The sequence below is a fragment of the Phaseolus vulgaris genome, chromosome 3 (genome assembly GCF_000499845.2).
Source record: "Phaseolus vulgaris cultivar G19833 chromosome 3, P. vulgaris v2.0, whole genome shotgun sequence".
Lineage (NCBI taxonomy): Eukaryota > Viridiplantae > Streptophyta > Magnoliopsida > Fabales > Fabaceae > Phaseolus > Phaseolus vulgaris.
The window spans coordinates 38,327,289-38,353,335 of record NC_023757.2 but is presented as its reverse complement, the minus strand read 5'-3'; the positions used below and the strand labels follow the sequence as shown (position 1 = coordinate 38,353,335).

At 32.5% G+C, this 26,047-nt stretch overlaps 1 protein-coding gene across 1 annotated transcript; it reads left to right on the top strand.

The window, feature by feature from the left end:
- Positions 1-15,074: 15,074 nt before the first annotated feature.
- On the top strand, positions 15,075-16,641 carry LOC137807525 (probable sugar phosphate/phosphate translocator At4g32390). Its single transcript, XM_068608209.1, has one exon. The coding sequence runs from the start codon at positions 15,409-15,411 to the stop codon at positions 16,444-16,446; it is 1,038 nt and encodes a 345-aa protein (XP_068464310.1). The 5' UTR covers positions 15,075-15,408; the 3' UTR covers positions 16,447-16,641.
- Positions 16,642-26,047: the final 9,406 nt, after the last annotated feature.

The following is a 26,047-nucleotide window of genomic DNA, read 5'->3' as shown; positions in this document are numbered from 1 at the left end:
TTATTTTATTAGTCAATTTATTATTACAATTAAAATTAAAATTTTATTAAAAATCAAATCATAATAATTTTTTCTTATTCATATCTTATTATGTATGTGTTATAAAAATAATATTTTGAGAATCATTTAATAAGAAAATCATTTAAAAATAAAGATTTAAACTTATAATACTGATGAACAATAAAACAATACATAAAAATTAAACAGTGGTAAAATCACGCGTCACAAGTGAAAGGTTAAAATATGAGATGTTTTTATGATTAAAAATGAAGATTTAAACTTATAATACTGATAAATAATACATAAATCAAACAATACTCTATAATTTATTTATTTATTTAAAAAAACAGTACTCTATAAATCGCGGAACTAACAGTGTCTGCATATTTGAAGGGTGAGCAAGAATTTAAACTTTTAAAATTTTCATTTACGCATATTTTTAATATAAAATATTTTAAAACATCCTATACGATCTAATAATTTTATCATGTCATCTTATCTTATTTATTAATATAATGTAATAATGAATAATATATATTATTCTGGTGACATTTTTTTAAAAGAAAATACTTTAAAATAGATACGCCGTAAAAGTTTTCCCATCTTTATACTTTATGAGAAAAAAAAATCAACGATAATGATAGAATCCATTGAGAAATAGAACAGCAAATCAGAAAATAGCTTGGATATTTCAGGAAGCAGACAAAGAAGGCACCAAACTTTAGAACAAAGCAACGATTAATAAAATAAGGTGTGGGCGCGTTAGTCACCGATGTTTTCACTGTTTGGCACAATTAAGGTTATTTGTTCATTTGGATCAAAAGTCATAAACGCGCTTATATTCCAAATTCGAGTTTCAACCACTCATCCAATTCCATTCCTCTCTTCAATGACATATTCGTATTCATAGTACAATTTGCTGGATTAGAAAAGGGATTGAAAAAAAAAATGTTTTACTCGTGATTGTATGTATGTATAAATACATATTGTTGTTTAGGTTGATTAGATACTTAAGTTGATTTTGCTGCTAAGCAATTTAATTTAATCATGTAATTATAGATTGTTATATAATTGTATTACTAATTGATTAATAATATGTAGTGATAAATAGCTTAACTAAAAAAAAATCTTTTACATAGGAATTGTGACGGGTTTGTTTGAAATGAATTGATGAAGAGAAAAAAATCCAAGAAATTATTTTTATTTTTTAATTTGGATTGATTTGAAAATTCTTAATTTTTTTCATAACTTGAACCAAACCAACTGATCAATAATGAGTTGGTTTTATTTGTGTCAATCAAATTTAACTTTAAAGCAAATATGTATAAATCTTTAGTAGGTTTTATTTGTATATTAATCAAATTTAACTTTAAGCAAATATATATAAATCTTTAAGTTTAATTTAGCTTCAAATTACTCTTAAATTTAGATATTTTCATTGAGTTCTTAGTGTATTTTTTTTTCTTGATTCAAAAAATTTTATATTTTTCAATTGAGTCTTTGTGATCTAATTATTCCATTTAATAGTTGATGTGAATTTTATCTTGTTTTGTTATCTTGTTTATTTGTTTTTACATGATTCGTACAAAATAATATTATAGTTAATGTAAAACTATAAGTGATTTTATTATTTTTATTAAAAGTATAATAAGATACTATCGGTATCTCCTACATCAATGATGGTGATAATGATGATCCCTTGATCGTCTTAAGCGATGACGTGAAAGTCATCGAGAGACACGATAATCTCAATATCTAACAAGTTTTTATTGAAAGTAATAGAAGTAACTTGTTAACAATAATTTCATTTATATTAACTACAACATCTTATATTTTGAACACGTGAAGACAAACAAACAAGATGACGAGACAAGATAACAATCATGTCATTCTCTTAACAAAAAATCAAACAACATCAACTCAACTAGAAAATATAAAAAGTTTTAGTACTCATTTTTTTCAACATAAACTGAAATAAATACCTAAATTTATAAAAAAACTTAAAACTTAATCGAATAAATTTTTAATTTGAGAAAAAATATAATATTATTTATCTCGTTTAAGATTAATCCTATCATTAAATAGTATACACAATTTTTTTTATTTCACCTGGTTTAGTTGACTAAATAACAACAACAAAAAATTATATAATTGTACCATCAAATTCTAAGTGTTAAGCTCAACTAATTCAAAATGATGATATAATAGTTAAGATGTGTATATGATGAAGTTTGAGTGTAATATGGTGAGATAATTTATTTAATGAAATACATATGTAATTGATTTTTTTTATATATTTAATTAACATTAACTCACTTTTTTTAAATTGTTTTGATAATATTTAACAAATTATAATTGTAACTCTAGACCTATTTAAAAAAATTATATATATATATATATATATATATATATATATATATATATATATATATACTACGAGTGATACACCTCAGCTCACCAACCAAAGATGGCTTAAGAGATCAATTAGACAACCTAAATGGATGGACCAATATGCAATCTAATAAGTTAGAAAAAGGAGGTTATATTATCATAAGAATATATGTTTGTAAGGCCCAAGTGCCCACAGGGCACCTATTTACAGTATTGATACAAAAATGAATGCATGAAAGATTGTGTTCCCTAATTACATTAGTGTATTCTCTCTTCTCTTAGTATAGTTGTAGCAAAATCCTAGCAAATTGGTTCTTTCATTGACCTACCATGCCTTCCAAACCCAAACAAAAGATCTGGAGGAAATACTCCATTCCATCCATGAACGCCTTGCTGCCATCCAAGTTCAGATGGAAGAAATTCACACCAGTAAAGCTTCCTTGGAAGCTCGTAATGAATCCCTTCATTCCACTGACACCCTCCTCATTGACCAGGTATCCTCTATTCCGCATTTAAAGAACCTTTTCTAGATACTAGGTGGCGCAACCATCACTCAAAGTATTGCAACATCCTCTCCCCTCACTAGTGAGGCACGGGCTATTCCTAAACACCCGAAACCAAGCTCAACAACATCAAAATCATGCCCCTAAGATTCAGTTAGCCTTCTTTGAAGGTCCTAAACCCCTGGATTGGCTTTTTCAAGCAAAACAATATTTTTCTTTTTATCAAATCCCACCTGAGCAAAGATTGTCTATGGTAGCTTTCCATATGAAGGGCGAAGCTCTCAGCTGATTTAAGTGGATGCAAAAAACCTTTTAATCACAGATTGACCCTCCTTCACCCGTTCCTTGGAACTGCGTTTTGGACCATCCACCTATGTTAACCACCAAGCGAAACTATTCAAGCTCACTCAAGTCACCACAGTAACTGAATATCAGGCTCGTTTAAAAAAATTATATACAATTGCATTGTGTGACTTACTCCATAAACTATACTCAATTGTTTCATCTCAGGTTTACAACCACAAATTTGTCTAGAGTTAGCTATCCTAAACCCTTTCTCTATTTCACAAGCCATTGGGTTAGCCAAGCTCATAGAAGAAAAATGCAGAGATTCTAAAATTAGACAACGTCCACCTACACCTTATATTACTATCCCCCCAACATTACCACCACTCGTCCCCCACCAATATCCCACCCAAACCCACCCTTGCATGTTAAGCATTTGTCCCCACAATAGATGTAGGAACGTCATGCCCAAGGCCTATGTTACAATTGTGATGAGAAGTTTACTCCTGGCCACAAAGGCTCTACTTCGGGATTTCTATTACTGTTGGGTGATCAACCCTTGGAACCCAATCCAGAATCACCCACAAGTGATGATGGAGATCAAGCTCAAGAGAACATGGAGGCCACTCATCAAGCTCAAGAAGAGGTGGAGGCACAAATGGAGGACGCCCATGGAGGTCAAAGTCCACCTCAAAGGATTACAAGAAGCATGTTCAAAGCTTTGGGAGCTAGAGGACATTTATTTTCTCTTTTTGTAGTTTCTTTAGTTGAAGGTGCTTAGAGGGAAACTTTAGAAACCTCTTTTGTTATAGCATCTTTTAGGCTTTAGGGGGGTGTGTTAGTAGATAGGTGTAGAAGTAGAATAGGAGGTGCCAAAGTGAAGGAAGGAGTCACACCTTCCTCATGGCTTGAAATAGGCGCCGGTTTTAGCTAGCTTTGGGAGGGAAATTTGAATTGTTTTAGCTTGCATTTTCAGCACCTTAGGCTATATATAGAGGTGCTCTCTTTGTAAAATTCAGATTGGAATTAATCTAAGAAAACTATACTCAAATTTTGAGTGACCTTTGGAGAGCTTTTGGAGCCTTCTTCCCTAGTCTTATCTTGATGGATCCATGGAGTCCTCAAGTGGCGGCAACACTCTCATCTAGGAGCATTCCACACTTCTAGTGGCGAGATCATCCATCCTCCTTCCATCTTCATGAGCATTCTCTTCTCCTTCCTTTCTTCTTCTTCAATTGTTCATGTTGCCTTGTGTTTTGAGTTGTTTTAGTTTCGGTTCTTCCATTTTCCAGCACCTATATTCTGTTTTGTTTCTTAATTCTGTTCGGTTCAATTGAATATTGGTTTATTTCTGTTCGGTCTTTTCAATTTTAAATCCTTTGTTGATTCAATTTGACAATATTTGGTTCATCCAAATGAGTTTGGGATTTGGTACTAGTTATTGGTGAGTTCTTGTCTTAGAACCATGATCCAACTCTAAGAAAAGTGCCTCTATATTTTCCAGCTCAAGGTGATTCCTAAAAATGTCAAGAATCTTGTTCTATGTGGCTATTGGAATCACATCATGTGGTATCATGAGTCTTAGGTTCTTCTTGTTTAATTGTTGAGTTGTGTGCACTTTTAGTTCAAGAGCTCTTTAATTTCTTGCAATTTAAGTTTCTGTTTTAGAATTTTAATTGAGTATTCTTGCTGTTTTTCTTTTGCTCCAAGTGTTTGTGGAAAGGTTTATGGCACTCATAATTCTTATGAGTATGGTTGCTCTTTTGGAATGGCATTATCCTTCCTAGAGTTTACCTTAAGCTTCCTTTCACTTGTTACAATTTGTGATGTGTCTTTTAATTTTTGAATCATGTCAAGTTTTGTCTTAGTCATGTTATTCCATATATGTCATTACTTCTAGTAGTACTTTTATTGTTTTGATTGTTTCTTGCTTTGGTGTCATATAATTTTCTGATTTGATGTTGATCCTTTGTGCATTTTCTTTTTAGATTTGAGTTCATACTTGTATTCTAGACCTATACAAGTTCCAATACATCATTTTCTATTATGTCTTTGCTAGTTCATCATCCTGTTTTTTATTCCTATTAGGATTCCTCTGTTTCTGAAAAAAGTGCTTACTGTTTTTCCTTATTGCAACTGATTTACGTACTGTAAAATTCTGAAATTCTGGATTTGAGATATTCAAAGTGTTAGAAAAGAATAGAAAAAAGAATCATTCAAAAATATGAAGTACACAAAAAATGATAAATAAAATAAAAAAAGTGTACATTCCTGCCGAAAAAAATACGGTAATCTGGCAGTGATTTTAAAAAATTTATTTCTCTCAATTGGCTTACTGTTTTTAATTGATTCCAGTGCCATTATTGAGTTAACATCTTGAAGTTTCTGTGGTATAAATTTCATAATCCAGTTCGCTCTACAACGTTCCAGTTAAATCAGTGAATATCAAACACAGTTTGCATAAAAAAAAAATTTCCAGTAGCTAAATTTTTTTTGTTTTCTTCATCTACTCTAGTGCTTTTCCTTAGGTATTCTTTTGTGTGCCTAATTTTCTCATTGAGTTTTTTATTTTCTTGATTGTCTTTCATTCTTACTCTTTGAGTTTGTCTTACATATAGTATTCCTTTTGCAATTACCTTTCCTTGCTTATACCTTTTCTTGTTTGTCTTTATTGTTTCTTTGGTTTTGTGGTGGTTTGCTCTTAAGATTGGTGTGCTTGCTTTGACATATTTCATTTGAGGATTCCAAGGCCTCAAGATCAGATTGGTACAAGAACATTATTTCTTTGAGAGTGATATCTTTTCAGCCTTAGTTCACTTCGGCAGTTTCATTGCCATAAGCTCACTGTTTTTGCTAATTTTTAACTTGTTTGCTGTTTTTGTGTGTTTGCTGTTTTTAATTACCAATGGCTGGATTTTCAAGTGATGCATCCTACAAGCAGAATTCTCCTTCCAAAGCTTCAATTCTTGGTGAATTACATGAAGCTCAAAGAACAATTAGACGGTTGGAGGAGAAAATGCTAAAGATGGAGGTACAACAAGCTAGACCATCTCCTTCTATCCATGATGGACATCATTCTCATAGACCATCTTCTAGAGCTTCTTCAAATGATGTTGGCCGTGAAGATGAGCATAGGAGAAGGAGACCTCCACCCCAAGTCCATGGACAAAGACATCATCACCAAGGGGAAAGAATTCACTACGGCAATGGCTTCTACCATGATGCAAAGTCCAAGCTTCCTTCGGTCAAACTACCTTGTTTTAATGGTTCTAGTGATCCAAATGTGTATTTAGATTGGGAGGCTAAGTGTGAACAAATTTTTGAGATCCATGAGATCCAAGATGAGCATAAGCTCAAGCTAGCCACCCTAGAGTTTAGTGATTATGCCATGAAATGGTGGCATGGAATTGTAAAGGACATTATCTATCACAAGGGTCATCCCGTGGACTCTTGGAACTCTTTAAAGGATCATATGCGCGCTAGGTTTGTGCCCCCACATTTTAGGAAAGACCTCATGTTGAGACTCCAACGGTTTCAACAAGGCACGCTAAATGTGGATGAATATTATAAGGAGCTTGAGACGCTTGTGCTTAAAATTGAATTAGAAGAAAGTGAAGAAGCCATGGTTGCTAGGTTTGTGAGTGGTCTTAGGAAGGATATTCAAGACATTGTTGAGTTACAAGAGTATTCCTCATTGGGCTCTTTAGTTCATCTTGCAATGAAGGTGGAAGCCCAACTTGCTAAGAAAAACTCTTTTAAAAATGCTTCCAATGATGGATACTACTCCAAGTCTTGGAGAAACAAAACTTCTTTTTCTAAACATCCTTCCAAAGATTCTTCTTTCAAACCCAAGGAATCTAAGCCATCAACTTCTAGACCTAAGTCTCCCACTAGAACATCTAACACTAAATGCTTTAAATGTATGGGTTATGGTCATATTGCTGCAAATTGTCCTTCCAAACGAAGTATGTACATGCATGAGGGCATTGTAGTTAGTGAGCATGATTCGGATTCTCCAAAGCATTCATTGCATTCTCATGCATCTAGTGAGGAAGAGAGCGAATGTCCACTTGAAGGGGACTTGTTAGTTGTGAGAAGACTTCTTGGACAAGTTTCACAACCTTTTGATGAAAGTCAAAGGGAAAATATTTTCCATACAAGATGTCTTATTCAAAACAACATTTGTTCCTTGATAGTGGATGGGGGTAGTTGTGCAAATGTGGCTAGTACAAGAGTAGTAGATAAGCTTGGATTGCCTACTATCTCTCATACAAAGCCCTACAAGTTACAATGGCTTAGTGAAGTAGGAGAAATAATTGTTAATAAACAAGTCCTCATCCATTTCTCCATTGGAAAATACAAAGATGAGGTCTTATGTGATGTTGTGCCCATGGAAGCCACTCATGTTCTTTTGGGAAGGCCTTGACAATTTGATAGAAAAGTTTTACATGATGGCTTTACCAACAAATTATCTTTTGAATTCCATGGTCACAAGGTTACTTTAAAATCTCTTTCTCCAAGAGAAGTCCATGAGGACCAAGTTATCATGAAGAAAAAGAGGGAGAGTGAAAAAGATAAAAAAGATAAAAAAAGATAAGAGTTCTAAGCCTACACTCCTTGTGTCTAGGCGTGACATTGAAAGGGAAATAGTGGCTCATCATCCTCTTTTTTTAGCCATCCCTAGAACTCTTAGAGTAGAATCACTTGTTGATAGTCCTCATTGCTTGGAAAATTTGGTAGAAGAGTTCAAAGATGTGTTTCAAGATCCTCCAAATGGACTTCCACCTTTGAGAGGGATTGAGCACCAAATTGATTTGATACCGGGCTCTTCTTTACCAAATCGTCCAGCATATAGGACCAATCCAAGTGAAACCAAGGAAATTCGCCAACAAGTTGAGGCTTTGATTGAGAAAGGGTGGGTGCAAGATAGCATGAGTCCTTGTGCTATGCCTATCATCTTAGTGCCAAAAAAGGATGGCACATGGCGAATGTGTTCGGATTGTAGGGCCATCAATAACATAACCATTAAGTATAGGCATCCCATACCTAGACTAGATGATTTGTTGGATGAATTACATGGTTCAAAAATCTTTTCAAAGATTGATCTTAAAAGCGGCTACAATCAAATCCGTATCAAACCGGGTGATGAATGGAAGACGGCTTTTAAGACCAACTTTGGTTTATACGAGTGGTTAGTTATGCCTTTTGGTTTAACTAATGCACCAAGTACCTTCATGCGCCTCATGCATCATGTTCTTAGACCTTTCATTGGTAAGTTTGTTGTGGTTTACTTTGATGACATTCTCATTTATAGCTTATCTTTGAATGACCATAGGTTGCATGTTAGGCAAGTTTTAGAAACCCTTAGGAAGGAACATTTGTATGCTAACCTTGCTAAATGTATGTTTGCTCTTGATCATATAGAATTCCTAGGGTTTGTTGTGAGTTGTAAAGGGGTCCATGTGGACAAAACAAAGGTGGTGGCCATTCAAAATTGGCCTACACCGAAATCTTTGAATGAGGTCCGAAGTTTTCATGGACTAGCTTCTTTCTATAGAAGATTTGTCCCAAACTTTGGTACCATTGCCGCACCACTCAATGACATAGTGAAAAAGGATGTGGTCTTTCATTGGGGAGAAGCACAACAAAATGCTTTTGATACTTTGAAAGAAAAATTGACTAATGCTCCCATCTTGGCCCTTCCTAATTTCACTAAGACATTTGAGATTGAGTGTGATGCTTCAAGTATAGGTATTGGGGCTGTTCTCCTTCAAGAGGGCCACCCCATAGCCTATTTTAGTGAGAAATTGAAAGGAAGTCATCTCAACTATTCCACCTATGATAAGGAATTGTATGCACTTGTTAGGGCTTTGTTTACTTGGCAACACTATCTTTTTCCCAAAGAGTTTGTGATACATAGTGATCATGAATCTCTTAAATATTTGAAAAGCCAAAACAAACTTAACAAGAGGCATGCTAAGTGGGTGGAATTCATTGAGCAATTTCCTTATGTGATCAAACACAAGCAAGGCAAAATAAATATTGTGGCGGATGCTCTTTCTAGAAGATACACCTTGCTAAATCTTTTAACCTCTCAATATCTTGGTTTTGATCACATTAAGGAACTTTATCATGATGACCTTGATTTTTCTCCCATCTATCAAGAGTGTCTTAAAGGAGGACACAAAGACTTTTTTATTCAAGATGGCTTTCTTTTTAAAGGAAAACGTCTTTGTGTTCCCCAATGCTCTATTAGATTATCTCTTGTTAGAGAAGCTCATGAGGGGGGTTTAATGGGACATTTTGGGGTTGCTAAAACTTTGGATGTGTTGCATGAACATTTCTTTTGGCCTCATATGCATAAACATGTTCATAGTTTGTGTGATAAATGCATAGCTTGCCGCAAAGCTAAGTCTAAAATGCATCCCCATGGTCTTTATACTCCTCTTCCTATCCCTTCAATGCCTTGGGTAGATATATCTATGGATTTCATCTTAGGCTTACCCAAGACATCAAAGGGAAAGGACTCCATTTTTGTGGTAGTGGATCGTTTTTCAAAGATGGCTCACTTTATTCCTTGCCACAAAGTGGATGATGCATGCCACATTGCAAACCTCTTCTTCCAAGAAGTGGTTCGCTTGCATGGGATTCCTAGGTCTATAGTGTCCGATAGAGATCCTAAGTTCTTGAGTCACTTTTGGAAGACCTTGTGGGGCAAGCTTGGAACTAAGCTTTTATTTTCTACCACTTGCCACCCACAAACTGATGGTCAAACCGAGGTGGTGAATAGAACTTTGGGACAACTATTGAGATGCTTTATTTCGGGGAATCCTAGAGTGTGGGAGAATTTACTACCCCATGTTGAGTTTGCATATAACCGAGTAGTAAATTCTACCACCTCCCATTCTCCTTTTGAGGTGGTCTATGGGTTTAATCCCCTAACACCTCTTGATCTTCTTCCTATTCCCCTTCTTGAAGATGTCTTGTGCAAAGATGGGGATGAAAAGGCTTATTTTGTGAAAACTTTGCATAAAGACATCAAGAAGAGAATTGAGAAGAAGGTTGGCAAGTATGCTGAACTTGCCAATAAAAGGAGAAAAGCATTGTTGTTTGATGAGGGCGATTGGGTTTGGCTTCACTTGAGGAAGGATCGTTTTCCTACTCAAAGGAAGTCCAAACTAATGCCTCGAGGGGATGGACCTTTCCAAGTCCTCAAGAGGATTAATGACAATGCTTATGAGTTAGATATGCCTGATACATTCTTAGGTAGTCATACTTTTAATGTCAGCGATCTAACTCCTTTTTCTGTAGGTCTCCAGAATTCGTGGTCGAATTCTCTCCAACTCGGGGAGTATGATGGAGATCAAGCTCAAGAGAACATGGAGGCCACTCATCAAGCTCAAGAAGAGGTGGAGGCACAAATGGAGGACGCCCATGGAGGTCAAAGTCCACCTCAAAGGATTACAAGAAGCATGTTCAAAGCTTTGGGAGCTAGAGGACATTTATTTTCTCTTTTTGTAGTTTCTTTAGTTGAAGGTGCTTAGAGGGAAACTTTAGAAACCTCTTTTGTTATAGCATCTTTTAGGCTTTAGGGGGGTGTGTTAGTAGATAGGTGTAGAAGTAGAATAGGAGGTGCCAAAGTGAAGGAAGGAGTCACACCTTCCTCATGGCTTGAAATAGGCGCCGGTTTTAGCTAGCTTTGGGAGGGAAATTTGAATTGTTTTAGCTTGCATTTTCAGCACCTTAGGCTATATATAGAGGTGCTCTCTTTGTAAAATTCAGATTGGAATTAATCTAAGAAAACTATACTCAAATTTTGAGTGACCTTTGGAGAGCTTTTGGAGCCTTCTTCCCTAGTCTTATCTTGATGGATCCATGGAGTCCTCAAGTGGCGGCAACACTCTCATCTAGGAGCATTCCACACTTCTAGTGGCGAGATCATCCATCCTCCTTCCATCTTCATGAGCATTCTCTTCTCCTTCCTTTCTTCTTCTTCAATTGTTCATGTTGCCTTGTGTTTTGAGTTGTTTTAGTTTCGGTTCTTCCATTTTCCAGCACCTATATTCTGTTTTGTTTCTTAATTCTGTTCGGTTCAATTGAATATTGGTTTATTTCTGTTCGGTCTTTTCAATTTTAAATCCTTTGTTGATTCAATTTGACAATATTTGGTTCATCCAAATGAGTTTGGGATTTGGTACTAGTTATTGGTGAGTTCTTGTCTTAGAACCATGATCCAACTCTAAGAAAAGTGCCTCTATATTTTCCAGCTCAAGGTGATTCCTAAAAATGTCAAGAATCTTGTTCTATGTGGCTATTGGAATCACATCATGTGAGATTCTAGAAACCATTCATTTCCACTTGTGACCTCATGCCCTTACCGAACAATCATCCCCCTAAACTCTCAGGTTCACTGGTCTCATACAAAATCTTCCAGTTACTGTCCTTATTGACTCAGGAAACTCTCACAACATCCTTCAACCTTGTATAGCCCACCACCTCCACCTACCATAACCCCAAGCCCTCTGTTGTTTGTGATGGTGGGCAATGGAGCATTTATCCAATGTCAAGGCATTTGTCCAGCCGTAGGCATATCACTTCAAACATCTACATTTTCCATTCCCTTTTACTTATTACATATTGAGGGAGCTGATGTGGTTTTAGGCATTGAATGGCGTCACACCCTAGGACCTATAAAGGCGGATTTCTCCATTCCTAGTATTGCTTTCACCCACTGTAACCAACAAATAACCTTACAAGCCATAATCCAATCTACACCCACCCGTACAACTTACCATCAATCATGTCACTACCTTTCAACAATCTCTATTGCCTCATTTCACCTTATTTCCATCGATTTCGCACGACCCTCACCATACCAATTGCATAACCACCTTCAAAACCCGTTATCCCCACTGACAATCCTACCCTTTCCCATTCGTTCTATTCTCATAAAACACCAAAAATGTTTTCCAAGTACCCCGTGGCTTGCCACCACCAAGACCTCATGACAATCACATACCTTTACTACCTCACACCCCTCTCATCAATGTGAGACCATACCGTCTTTTCACTGATAAATGTGCAATATACCGTCAAATGACCGAGAGATACAAATTGGTCTGAATAATTTAAAAACTAGTTGGTTCAATTTACATTTCCAAAAATAAAAGATTCAAGCACTAATAGTCCAAAAAGTTAACATTAATTTTGGGTAAACTTTTTTTTCACCTCTTTATAGCTTTCATGCAAGATTTTTGAAAGAAGAGAGAAACAAAACAAAAACTAAGATAATTTGAGTTGTGTGTTTAGATTTTTTCTTACTTAGGGTACATTGATTTTTATAAGTATGTAAAGAAATATATATTTTATACTAAAAAAATTAAGGTAAGGAAAACTATAATTATAGTTTAAAATTAAGTTTTTTTATGTTCAGGAGTTGTTTTTTGAGAAATTCTAAATTTTTTGTCAAAAGCATATGAATAGTTTTTGAAAGAAAAAACAGGAAATTTTGATATTTTTTAGATTAGTTTGATAACTTGAAAAAGATCATTTGGTATGGTTTCTTAGGGTAGGCTTGATGAAAATAATTTTGACTTGATGAAAATAAATTTGATCAATCTTACTTTGCAATATAGAATGGATGAATTAAGATAAAATTGTGAAATTATGTGTATATTTTATAACAAGTGTTGATTTGAATGGTGATAAATAGAATTTAGATTTGACACGTAGAAAAGTCATACAAGATGAATTGTTGTAAAAATATTAGTTACAAATAAGTTAAATGTATGATTGATATATTTATTGTATTTTTTTGAAATGACTTTGATCCTTTGTTGGTACAGTTTTAAGTTGTAGAATTTATGTATAATCAACCCAAAAAAATCATAAATTTCTCACTGATTTGATTCAATAGGGATTTCTTTTAGAAATATTCTCAATTGGTTTATTAGATCTGTAAAAAAGTCGCCCTAAATTAAAATATTTTTAAGTATTTTTAAGGAATTGGGTGGTTGATGAAAATTTGATTGTTGCTCAAATTTTTGTTAAGTGGTGTTAATTTTTCCAAATAAATCTGTAAAAGAACATTTTATTATTTTAACATCTTTGTTTAGATGACTCTGAAATTTATATTGTTAACTTAAATAAATTTTATAGAGAATTTAGTTTTACTATGTAGTGGATTTTAAATGATAATTCAGATAGATGAAGTTGAATGCATAACAGAGTAGTTAATGAAAAAAGATAGTTATGTTTTCTTAATTTCAAACGAAAATTTTAGTTGTAAGTAGATACAAAGAAATAATTTCTCTCTTTGTGAAGTATTATGTCTTTTTGAAAGTAATTACGTTATAAGTTTAAGTTGAATTCTTTAAATTTTTAGGGACTTATTTATAAATATCTATTTGATTATATTTTATATTTATCTTAATAGCTAGTAATTTCAAAGTTGTGCATAATATTAACTTTATTATGTGTGTGCTATGATTGTAGATCTTGTATTGCATAATTTTTGTATCTTAAAAATAATAATATATATCACTAAAATAAATTATTAAGGGATTATATTTTAGAAAATGTCAAATTATTATTATTTTTAATATAGTTCCAAAATCTCCGTCATCTAAACTAATTCAGCGTGCGTAGAATAAGTATATAATCTCATATATAAATTAAAAACATATATTACACAAAGAACTAATTACATGATGATAAAATTAAACATTATTAATAAAAAAGAATTTGTTATGTAATTTATATTTAATATATTTTATTTAGATTATATTTTTATTTAAATGTTGATTAATTTAATTTTTTTTTATATCTGAGATGTATTTAGTAATTATATTTAATTAAAAAAAAATCTAATTGCGTAGTTAGTAAAATATGAAAAAAAAAGTTAATTTATGTAAGATGCAAGTTGTATACAGAAACTATTTTCAATACAGGTCTATGTAGCTATAAGATTAAGATCAACAAAGTCACCTTTCCTCACTGCAACCACTTTCACAATTAAAAAATTAATAATTGTGAGTTATTACAACCCGGAAAATTAAGCACTCGAATTAAAGTATATGAACTTAAGGAATAATTACATTGCAATAAATTAAATAACCCAATTTGGAAAATCAACCATTAAAATATTCAATCCATTAACAAATATCTGATTCAATATAATCTAATTCATGGACAGTTATTCATATTATCCTAACATATCAAAGCATTAATCATCTTAAAAATAACATGTATTTGATGTTATTTTCTGACACCTTTAATAATTAAAAAAACTAATATTCTAAAATAAAACTGGTGGCACAGTGAGGAGATGCAAAATTTATATAATTTGAGAACCTCATCATAAGGAAAGGCAATGTTAGAACGTGGGAGAGAGTTTTCTTTAATCTGTTATCCCTAAAATAAGGTATTTGTAGTGGTCAAAACATGTTTTAACAAAAGATAACGTTAAGTTGCATCTTCTGGGGGAGATACACATTCAGAGTGCAATTTGAGCAAAGGGTGAACAACGTGACGCTTGTGAATCCTTAAACCTTAATCATCCTTGCAGAGGTCACAAGTGCCCTCAAAGTCAGCTTTCCCACGTGAAACAATTTGACAAACACCACGAAGTTAGGAGTACGTTTCCATGTCCAAATTTCAAATTTAACTCCAACACGTGACAAGCCACTTGTTTACTATTCGACGTTACAGTTAATATCAACTAACTACACTCCCAAAATTATTGGGCCAAAACTGTGACCAGCCTTAATTTCATGATTTAATCCAATTGAGTGACAGCTGAATTAGAAGAAAAAGAACAAAATGTTGTATTTGAAAGTAATCTCCGAAGGACATTGTTGGTATAAATAAGTTGAATATAAAAAATAGAAACAGGGAAAACCCATAAAATAGCCCAAGTTCTTAAAAAAGGACACGTTGTTATATTCCACTATACTTAACCATGAATTACTGTGTACTCAAAGTGAAGGTGTGAGATAGAGGATATAATAGTGAAATACAGAAATTTGTGATTCAGTTCAAGTTATTTCCTTTTAATCCCCTTCTGGTTTGAGATTGAAAAGAGATCCAAATCCAAATGCATTGAATGCAGATCACCTGAATTTGAGCCAGATCTCCCTCTTCTGTTCTCTTAAAAAACAGAACAAATCACAATACACCACCGTCAGGTTAGGGTTAGGGTTGGGGTTCTGAGTTTTAGCCACCAGAAACAATGGCGGTCTCCGATAGCGTTGTCAAGAAAATCGTCCTTTCCTACACCTATGTGGTCATATGGATCTTCCTCAGCTTCACCGTCATCGTCTACAACAAGTACATTCTGGATCGGAAGATGTACAACTGGCCCTATCCGATCTCGCTCACCATGATCCATATGGCCTTCTGCTCCTCCCTCGCCTACCTTCTCGTTCGCGTCTTCAAGCTCGTGGAACCGGTTTCAATGTCTCGGGATCTGTACTTCAAATCCGTTGTTCCAATCGGTGCACTCTATTCACTCTCCCTCTGGTTTTCCAATTCCGCCTATATATACCTCTCTGTTTCGTTTATTCAGATGCTCAAGGCGCTTATGCCTGTCGCGGTTTATTCCATTGGGGTCTTGTTCAAGAAAGAGGCCTTCAAGAACGAGACCATGGCCAACATGGTTTCTATTTCGCTTGGAGTCGCAGTTGCTGCTTACGGAGAAGCCAAATTCGATTCCTGGGGTGTCACGCTGCAGCTTCTGGCTGTTGCGTTTGAAGCCACTAGGTTGGTTCTGATTCAGATTTTGCTTAATTCCAAGGGAATTTCTTTGAACCCTATTACCTCGCTTTACTATATTGCTCCCTGTTGTTTGGTGTTCTTGTCCGTTCCGTGGATTGTCATGGAGTACCCTTCGTTGAGGGACAACTCCAGCTTGCATTTGGATTTCGCGATTTTCGGGACCAATTCTGCTTGCGCTTTTGCGTTGAACCTTGCTGTTTTCTTGCTGGTGGGAAAGACCTCAGCTTTGACTATGAATGTTGCTGGGGTGGTTAAGGATTGGCTCTTGATTGCGTTCTCTTGGTCTGTGATAAAGGACACTGTGACCCCAATTAACTTGATTGGTTACGGATTGGCATTTTTGGGGGTTGCGTACTATAATCATTGCAAGTTGCAGGCCCTGAAGGCTTCGGAGGCGCAGAAGAAGGCTCAGCAGGCTGATGAAGAGGCTGGGAGGTTGTTGGAACAGAAGGATGGGGAAGGGACTGGAAGGAAGAACGACAACCAGAACTGATTCAACTGATGGTCTCATTTTTGGTCACTCTTCTATAATGTTGGATGAGGCAGGTTTTTTTTATGACTTTGTTCTGTAATGTACTGCTATTAGGTAATTATTGTCATCATCGAGTCATTATTATTATGATTATTATTGTTATTGTTATTACCGTTATCATTATTATATTATTGTGTTCTTCCAGTTTAATTATCATATGCTTCTTTCGTCACTGTAGTTATGTATTGGGGTTGCTATTGACGTGTTTGTCTTTGTCCCATATATATATTACTGATTCTGTGGTTCGTGGTTATGGCTAGAGAATGAATTGCATGTTGAATGTTCCGCTAGTTTGTTGTCGAATTGCCGAGTTGATGGCTGTTGTGTCGCTTCATTCATTTTGCCCTGTTGAGATCAATGTATTTAATGTGATACTATTTGTCTCTGGCTTCTAAGTTTTGGAGAAAAGGAATGATTTGTGTATCTGTATATTTGTAATATTAAATAATTCCCGTGTTTAAACTGCACTCCCCTGAATTGCATTTTTCTGAGATCAAAATCCACTGTACATAATGGAGGAATTTTAGTGTCTACACTCTACATCCCCTGAGATACACGGCTTTAGTTTAAGAACTAATTTCTGCATGATGGCCAGTCGTTTCTTTTAGAAACCACTATCTATGTAAGTTTCTTATCGTCACGTTCTAATATTGGAACATCACCCTATGTGCTTGTTAATGCTTTGATTTCTTCATCACGTATTTGATATTCTGTTTTGTTGGATTTGCTTTGCTCATTCGAACTTTTACTAGACTTTTGTGGGATTAATACTTACGCATTATTGTATGACTTTTGCAATTACATTCATTTCCTCACGCATTTCTAGTTCCCCTTTTGGTTGGTTGTGGTTGCTGCCAGTTCTTGCTTTGTTGTTTGGAACCTGATATGTTGCTTCTGAGGGTACGTGTTAGTTCTGCAATTTGCTTAAAGGGGCATCTTTATCAAGCTTAAGTGCCGAGCTTCGAGACTCGTTAACATTGCTGAATAAAAAAAAGGACAATATACGACGGTACTCAATCGCTTATAAGAACGAATCAGTCAAAATTACCCTCAAATATTAGTTACATATATTTTGGTCGCAAGGTGGAAAATATTAGATCATCCAATTACAAATGCCAACAGGGTTAGGTTAGTATAGTGGTTAGACGGCCTTAGAATCTGATGCAAGGTTGTGCCTTTTATGAGTTTTTGGTGAATATTAAATAAGAAATAAAGGCGAGAGGTGTGCCCTACAACAGTATTCCAAGTGCATTTATATGAACTGAACTCTCTGGACAAAAAAGTGAAAAATAAACATTTAGATGTGTGCGCGCGAACGGACTTTTACCAATACTATAACAACTCTGGGTAGGGTCATCATCAGCCCAAAATCAATCCTCCACCTTAACTTTTTCTATAACTTAATAACCCACTTCCATTCTAAAATGGATTTCATTCTAAAATAGATATACTTCAGGCTTTCGCTTTTGTACCCTCATGACCTGCATTTCTATCTTAATGGAAAAAAGACTAAAATATCTTTTTTTCGCTCCACCACGCTGTCACCACTACAGCCATTGTCACTATTGTGTCTTCTTCGTTGTTCCATGCTGCCAGCCATTGTCACTATCGTGTCTTCTTCATTGTTCCATCTGCCGTTGTACCCATGTCGTCGCAACACCTCGTTGCCAAGGTGTGAGCACCTGGTCGAAGGTGATTCTGGCGGTGTAGAGCTTGTTGTCCTTTAGGATTTCGGCAAGCATGTGGTCAAACTCATTATCATCGAGTTTGTTGACGAAGGCAACCTTGCTGTTGAGTCTCGTGATGACGATGTTGACATTATCAGGCATACACTGATAAGAGTGGAACAAAGAAAGAGAGAGAGTAAAACATTGGGTTTGGTAGAGATTATACAATTTAGTAGTTTTTCCCTTCTAAATACCCTATTCCGAAAAAATTTCAGATTGTTCAATTAGTAATGTTTTTGGATTGTTCAATCTAGAAATCTATAAAGGAAAAAAATGAATGATTATGTAGTGTTTCTGGAACATCTTAAGAAAGCTTGTTTTGGAATAAAGTTTGTTTTGTAAAACTTGTCTTGAAAAACATATTTGAAAAGTTTATTTAAAAAAATGATTTTGAAAAGCTTGGTATAGAAAAACTTGTTCTGATAGATCTTGGAGTAGGTAATCTAGAAGTCACATTTAAGCATGTCATCAATAAGAAAAGCCTATTTTCAAATTGTCGATGTGATATGTAGCTCCTATTATATATTTATTCAAATGAAAGCTCAAAATAACATGAAGAAAAAACTACATGGCAAACAAAATTATACTAATATTAAGTTTTTAAAACGTATACTCTGTGTAGCTTATTTAAATTTTTTTTTTAGAAAAAAAATGTATGTATTAATATTTTAATGTGCAATTTTATTTGAATAATATTTTAAAATTAATTTTTTTATCTGAGTTTATATTTTAAATACTTGTTTTTAAATAATTTTTTTAAAAAAAAATTGTGAATATCTATGGATACACACAGGAATAAAAAATTCTACAAATATTTTTTCATGAATATACAATTGGTAATAAGACATATTTTCTAATGTGGGACATGTAACGGGTAGGTACTACATGTACCCGTTCCGATCTGTTGTCATTCTAATGGTGATACATGTAGTTGATATACAACTCTCCCCAGTTGAAGAGATATGTGCAGTTCAGATACAACTCTGCTCAAGTGGGGTACATTCGGACAAGGATTTTCAAATGTTAAAGTAATAACAATGAATATCATAATAGTTCATATTGGTTCAACTCCTATAATTTGTTAATAGTATATAGATATGTTACAATTTGATCCCCTCGATGACACACAAGTTATGTGTATGGGAAATTGAAATCTGACCTCGAGAGGGTACAAAATTTGTTATCTTCAAACACGTAGTGTGAAGATGTTAAACACTCAATTTGATTTGAGACCTGACCTCCTACACAACTCCTAAGTCTTAAGCATAGTGTAAAGATGTTAAGTGTTCAATCAAATTGAATATGATCTTGTGAGAAGATACAAGGTCCTTGAGTTCTGAGCGTTTAAACATTTATTCATATCAAGATTTAACTCCCTAAAAAAATATTATAATAACATGTTGGGGAGACACAACCACCAAAAACGCTTATTGTTCGAAACAATGTGACTCAGAAATGGTTGAGGGTAATGCCCTATAAATATGGAAGAAACATATCCCTCTCCACTACTCCTTGCTAACAATTCTTTTCATTATCCTTTATTTTCTTGTTATTATTTGCATCTATTTGAACATTTGTATTTTGAAATACTTTTCAAATTATGAAAATTGTTAACTTGCATAATCAAATTGAATCACATTGTATATAAAATGTGTTATATTTGTTTATAATGTATGTTTGGTATCATAACGACCTTATTGTTGGTCGAAATACTCATTCAAATATGTGGATTCATCTAATCATTGAATTGCTAGTTGTATTACATTTTCAAAGACGTGGTTTCATGTAATCATTGAGTCGTTAGTCGAATGTAATTCTATTAAATCGTTGTTTAAAATACACAATTTAAGATGTGATTCTTTCTAGTCATTGTTTAGTGGGTGATCGATACTTTTGTGCCTAATAATTTTCATCCAAAGTCACGAGAGCTTTTCATAACTAAAATCAAGCTCCGAGTAACAATTTCTAAGGATACAAATTGTAGACGTTCCATCAAATTCATTTTTTGTCTAGTAATTCTTATCTAAAATAACATGATTACAAGAGTTTTTCATGATATCATTTATTCCGTTGTAGTTGAACTAAATTCAAGATTTAATTAACATTTCGTATGAGTGAATTTTTTTGGATTTTTCAGTGCATGACCTTAATTACAATTGTCATTTAAGATGTATGTCTTGATTTTCAATTAAGTCGAAGTCATTTAAGATGTTGATTATGTCTTGACTTTTAATTAAAGTGAATGTGTTTCTTTAGACTTTCAATAATCATGTACTTTTCATTGAAATAAATAATCACTCATGAGTTGTGTCGACTATTTATTGAAAAACAAGTTAATAACAAGATAATTTAAATATTAATATTTCAAGATAAATATATATATAATTGATATTATAATATTTTATTAAGTGAATTAAATTTGTTTTCTTTATATCTTAATATTTTTTAATTCTTAAATAATATTCTCGTGATAATTTTTCAGGTTTATGATTTTTTTAAATAATTAAAAATGGCTAGCATGTTGTTAGTCCGATTCAAATTAGATTTAAATATTTTAAATAAAATCTCATATAATTAGTAGTTATTTCATGAAAATGATAAAAACTAATTAACAGAAGGAATGAGATGTATTATATTTGGTCAAACTATTTTTGTAGCAAACAAAAAACATACTTATACTATTAAATGTGTACCTTTTTAAATTATTTCACATCACTAGTTTAAAATCTAGTTTATACAAAATTATTTCATATCACCAGGTTTAAATTATACGAAATTAAACTCATGTTCACGTGTAAGAGTTACTAATTAAGTAAAATTTTAGTAAGCTGAGGAATAGGTAATAAAAATAAATGAGAAATAGCTATATAAATGTCAAAGAAGAACTCTGGTAACTACTGTTTCTGATTTTTGGGCCATGAGAACCGCATCGAACTTAGGATGTTTTCTTCCCACACTTCCATATTTTTTTTTTCCTGCACCCCATAATTGTTGTAATTTCAAAAATATCTTTCTGCAAATATTTTTAGGTTTGTTGTAGGTGACTGAGGTTAGTGGTGAAGTGGTGTTTGGTGGTGCTGTTTTAGGTGAAGGTTGTAGTATTTGGTGGTTTCATAATAGTTGCAGTGATTCATGGTTATTGGTGGTTGTGGTGGTTCATGCTAGTAGTTTGTGGTGGGGGAGATAAGTTAACGTGTTTGTTTTTATTTTTTTATTTTTTAAATTATAAAATTCGAAATATAAAATGATTTTTGAATTATAAAATTTATAATATAAAGTTAATTTTTAAATTTTACAATTCAAAAGCCATTTTCCTTAATTTCTATAAAAAATATGGAAGGTGTAGGGATTTACACTTAATTTTAATTTCCTTAAAAATATATGACTTTTCACTAAAAATATATAAATGCAGAAAGAAATATGGAGGTGCAGGAACAAAACATCCTAACTTAGTCAGATTTCTTTTCAATTGGGCTTACAATTGGGTTCCTCACCTTCCTATCAAGGTTAACTCCAGGCTTCTTCTTCCTGCACCCCCACGTTTTTCTACCTGCATCTCCACAATTTTAAATATTCCAACATTAACCTTGACCTATAATTTCAAAAGGGGTTACCGGATATCGGGATCCAGTAATATATTCTGGATTCATGAATGCGGAATTAATTAAATTGTGTTTTCTGGATGAGGGGGTGTTCCAGAAGGTAAAAGATCATAAATTGTTGTTTTTTGGAGTCCTGAATCCAGAAGCCTAAATTGCATTACGGATTGGTGGATCCATAATTGTTTTTTTTGTGTTATGGATTCCTAAATCTGGAATGCATCACTTGCATTATGGATTTATGAATCTGGACATTTTTTTTGTTATACGGAATGGTCTTTTTGAATTATGGATTGTTGGATCCGGAATAATGTTTTTGACTTATGGATTCATGGATCCTAATTGCAATGATTTTGTTTCATTTTTTTTATTTGTAGAAGCATAGACAATAGTGATGAATTTGAACAAGAATTATATGATGGGGTTGATTTGTGGGATGATGATGATATTGAGAAGTCATTATCCATGTTCTTCATGTTTTTCATCTTCATTAAGATGTCTTCTTCTAACAGAGGTTGTGGGACGTGGACAAACCTCCTCCCTTAGTCTTCACAATTACTGTTCAATTACATTATTCAAGTTAAACCAAATTACAAACTAATGGATAAGATGTTGAACCAATACAAACAAAAAACAACAAATATAAAATTCTATTGAAACCAAAAGAGAGAAAAAAACATTGCATCATTTCTACTAAAGAAATATAAATAAACTATAGACAAAAAAAAATATTAAAAGAAAAAAAAAGAAGCTCATTGCAAATCATATTTGAAGACAGAAAAAATCTTTTGATGAAGTTTTATACGTTGAAGAAAGGATGACCATAAAAACATAAATCCAGATCCACAAATTCGGAACCTTTCCAGATCCACAAATTTGGAATCTTTCTGGAACCACAAATCCAAGATTTTACTGGAAGCAAAAATTTGAGATTTCACCGCATTTTGTGATTTGAAATTCTATCGGATTCTATAATCTGGAATGGAAGAAAACACTTACGGAAACAAAAATCCATAAAAAAAACGGATGTGCAGATCCGAAAGCAAAGAAATTTACTTACTTTTGTCAAGAGCACTCTAAATCACCAACAAAAAATGTGAGATTGAAGGAGAAGGATTTGGAGGTGTCGCACTGCTGCTAGAACATGAAAGCGTGTTGCTGCTTGAACATGAAAGTCACGGCTGCGCAAGAGAGCATCATTGCCTGCACCTATTTAGGGTTTTTTTAGATTAAGAATATTTTTGAATTTTAAAAACTAATAAGGGTGATGTAGTCTTTTCATAAGAGTGTGGGGGTGCAAGAAGAAAAATGTGGGGGTGCAGGAAGAAACTGCCTTAACTCCATTATACCTAGTTAGGTTATTTTAGATTGGCAAAATTTTGAACTATGATCACCAGATAATTTATTATATTACTATTTTTAGAAACCGTAATATAATGTGAGTTAACTGTGTTTATTTATTTACTAAAATCGAACTCAAGTTTTTACTTAATAAAAATCAAAGTGGTTACTGTTAAAACAAAAATGCATTAATTATTACTTATTTAATTTAAAATTTTAGATGTTGAAAATTATTTTAAAAGACGTTTAATTCTAGTTGACATTTTAATTACACAAATCTGGTTGCTTGAATAACTAGACACGAAATTGGTTAATGGACCCTTAACTGTCCATGATCGAATGAGATGATTTGTGGACTGTTTTTTCCTGCACCTCCATATCTTTTTCTGTCACCTCCATACACAACATGAAAATACATTTTTATCCTTTTTGTGTCACCCTCATAGAATATTTTCCGGATTATGTAATCCGGAAGCTAATTACAAATTTGAAAAATATCTTCTGAATTATATAATCCAGAATATTATAAAGGGGCATTTTTGAAAATTCAAAAATTTATGGAGGTGAGAGAAGAAGATATGAAGTTGCAGGAAGAAACAGTCTGATTTGTGTGATCAAAACTATGTTCAACATAAAAATATTGACTGTTAGGTATTTTGATTCCAATAAAACTTTAATTATAATTTTAATGTTCCAGTTTTATAAAATGAAGTTAATTCGATTCAATATTAATATCATTTAATTGTTTTTAAAAAAGCACTACATATTTATAAGAAATAACAGTCTCAATTACTTATTTATAAAGTAGGTTTGGAAATTAATTTTTATATATGTTATTAACAGTTATATTAACATTTTCTGTTAGCAATGAAATAATATATTAACGGTACGATAAAATTGTTTCATTTTATTAAACTATTAAAATTTTACAAAAGCCAAAAAGTACACCTTGTGGAGACCATAAAAATTGAATAAGCCAATATCTATAACTAACCTTTTAAAAAAAATTGCGGAGGGTGTTACGGAAAAAAAAAACAAATTTTAGAAATAAAAAATAATTAGTTGTTATATTGATTAAGTTAGAGAAAAAAAATTATTGATTTTTAAATTAGTTTCTATTAAATAGTTTTTAAATTAATATCTAATTAGCTATCAACATTTTAACTACCAATTATTTAAATTTTTATTATAAATAATAAATAACTTTTTACATAAAATATTTATATCTCATATTATATTATATATATATATATATCATTATTAATAAAAATAATAGTGATGATGATAATAATAAAATTATCGTATGATTTTAAAATTTCTCTTTCTATAAGGTTATAGATTTTAAGTATGAACCTGAATTTGATGAATTATTAATAAAAGTAATAAATAATAATAAAAATAAATAATATTTATGGTACTTACCTAGAAAAATGTAATTTTTTTAGTAAAACTCAAGTGTGTTGATACATCTACAACTTCCATGTAGATTTTATAGAATCTATGATACTTATTTTTGTTATTTTATCTAAAAATACAATTAATTCATCAAGTTAAAAAAAACTAGCTAAATTAGATGATTTTAGTTAATAATATCAAAAGTTTAATTTTGTTTCAAAAAATTTGTAGAATTAAATGGTTGAATTAGTAGGCGTGAACTAGAACATCTTACTTGTAGTTGTGGAGTTACAGGGTCATATGATTAAAACTTGAATTTTACAAGACTTTTCAACTCAAATAAGCTTGTATGTGGTATAAAAATAGGACTAATGATCTTCAATAAATTCTTTATTTATAAAAGTAATTTTTTTATCTTAAAAAAATATTTTACCAATAATCCAACAAAAATATTATGATAATGTGGGTGTTTATAAGATAAAATTACAAAACTATTTTGAAAATGATTTGATACGGTTAAACCTGTACAAATTAATTTGGAAATTAAATTAAATATGTTTACATTTGAGTTTGAATTAATGGTAGGTTCGAATATTGACCTATTATGATAATTTATATTCAATTCGTGTACTACTAAATGATAAATGTTCACCTTAGGAAAAAAAATATTGCATTTAACTATACTTTATTTTATAATTGATAGATTGATGGCAACATTGACAATATCGATAAAGGCATATCAATTCACATCAAAATCGTTCATAATTGGTCCATTTCTTTAAATAAACCAATATTCGAAAGAAACTAGCTAATTTTCATTAACAATAATCAATATTATTAAAAAGAAACCAGTTAAATTTTCATTAGCAATAACCAATATAAAGATAAATTGATCAATGGCTGGAAAAGCTTAACTGTAATGTTCAATTGTGATTTAAAAAAAAAAAAATCTGTTTTAATATATGACATGTTTAAGTAAATTTCTTCAAAAACACCATCAAGAAAAAATAATCTATAAACTAAAACTAATTTATGCACTTACTAAAAATAATTTCTTAATATATATATATATTAGATACATATTATAGGTATAGGAAGCCATATTTGAGTAGGGTGTAGTCGTAGAAAGGAGGGTTCTCTCCCTAGAATGGGGAGATGCCAAAGCAATGGCTGGGAATGAATGTTCATCCAATAATGCAAATGTAGTAAAAGACTTGCACCATCCTATGTTTAGTCCATTTCTGGGGTTAAGAATGTTTTAAATTCTAACCCCTAAAAATATGCTCTTTTCTATTCAATTTTGGACAATTATACTCCATAATTAATACACAACTCCATTCATTTCGAATTTCATCTACATACGCTCCGCAAATGTCAAATCCTATATATTTTAGGCTTTAAATATTCAACCTAAACTTTTAGATGCCATTTTTTTGTAGAACATTAACATTCCTCTTATCCTTCAATTAGATTCAAGTTGAGATTGGCAGGGCCAATCAT

Excerpts from the sequence above, each read along its gene's own strand:
- LOC137807525 (XM_068608209.1), top strand. The coding sequence starts at position 15,409 with ATGGCGGTCTCCGATAGCGTTGTCAAGAAAATCGTCCTTTCCTACACC.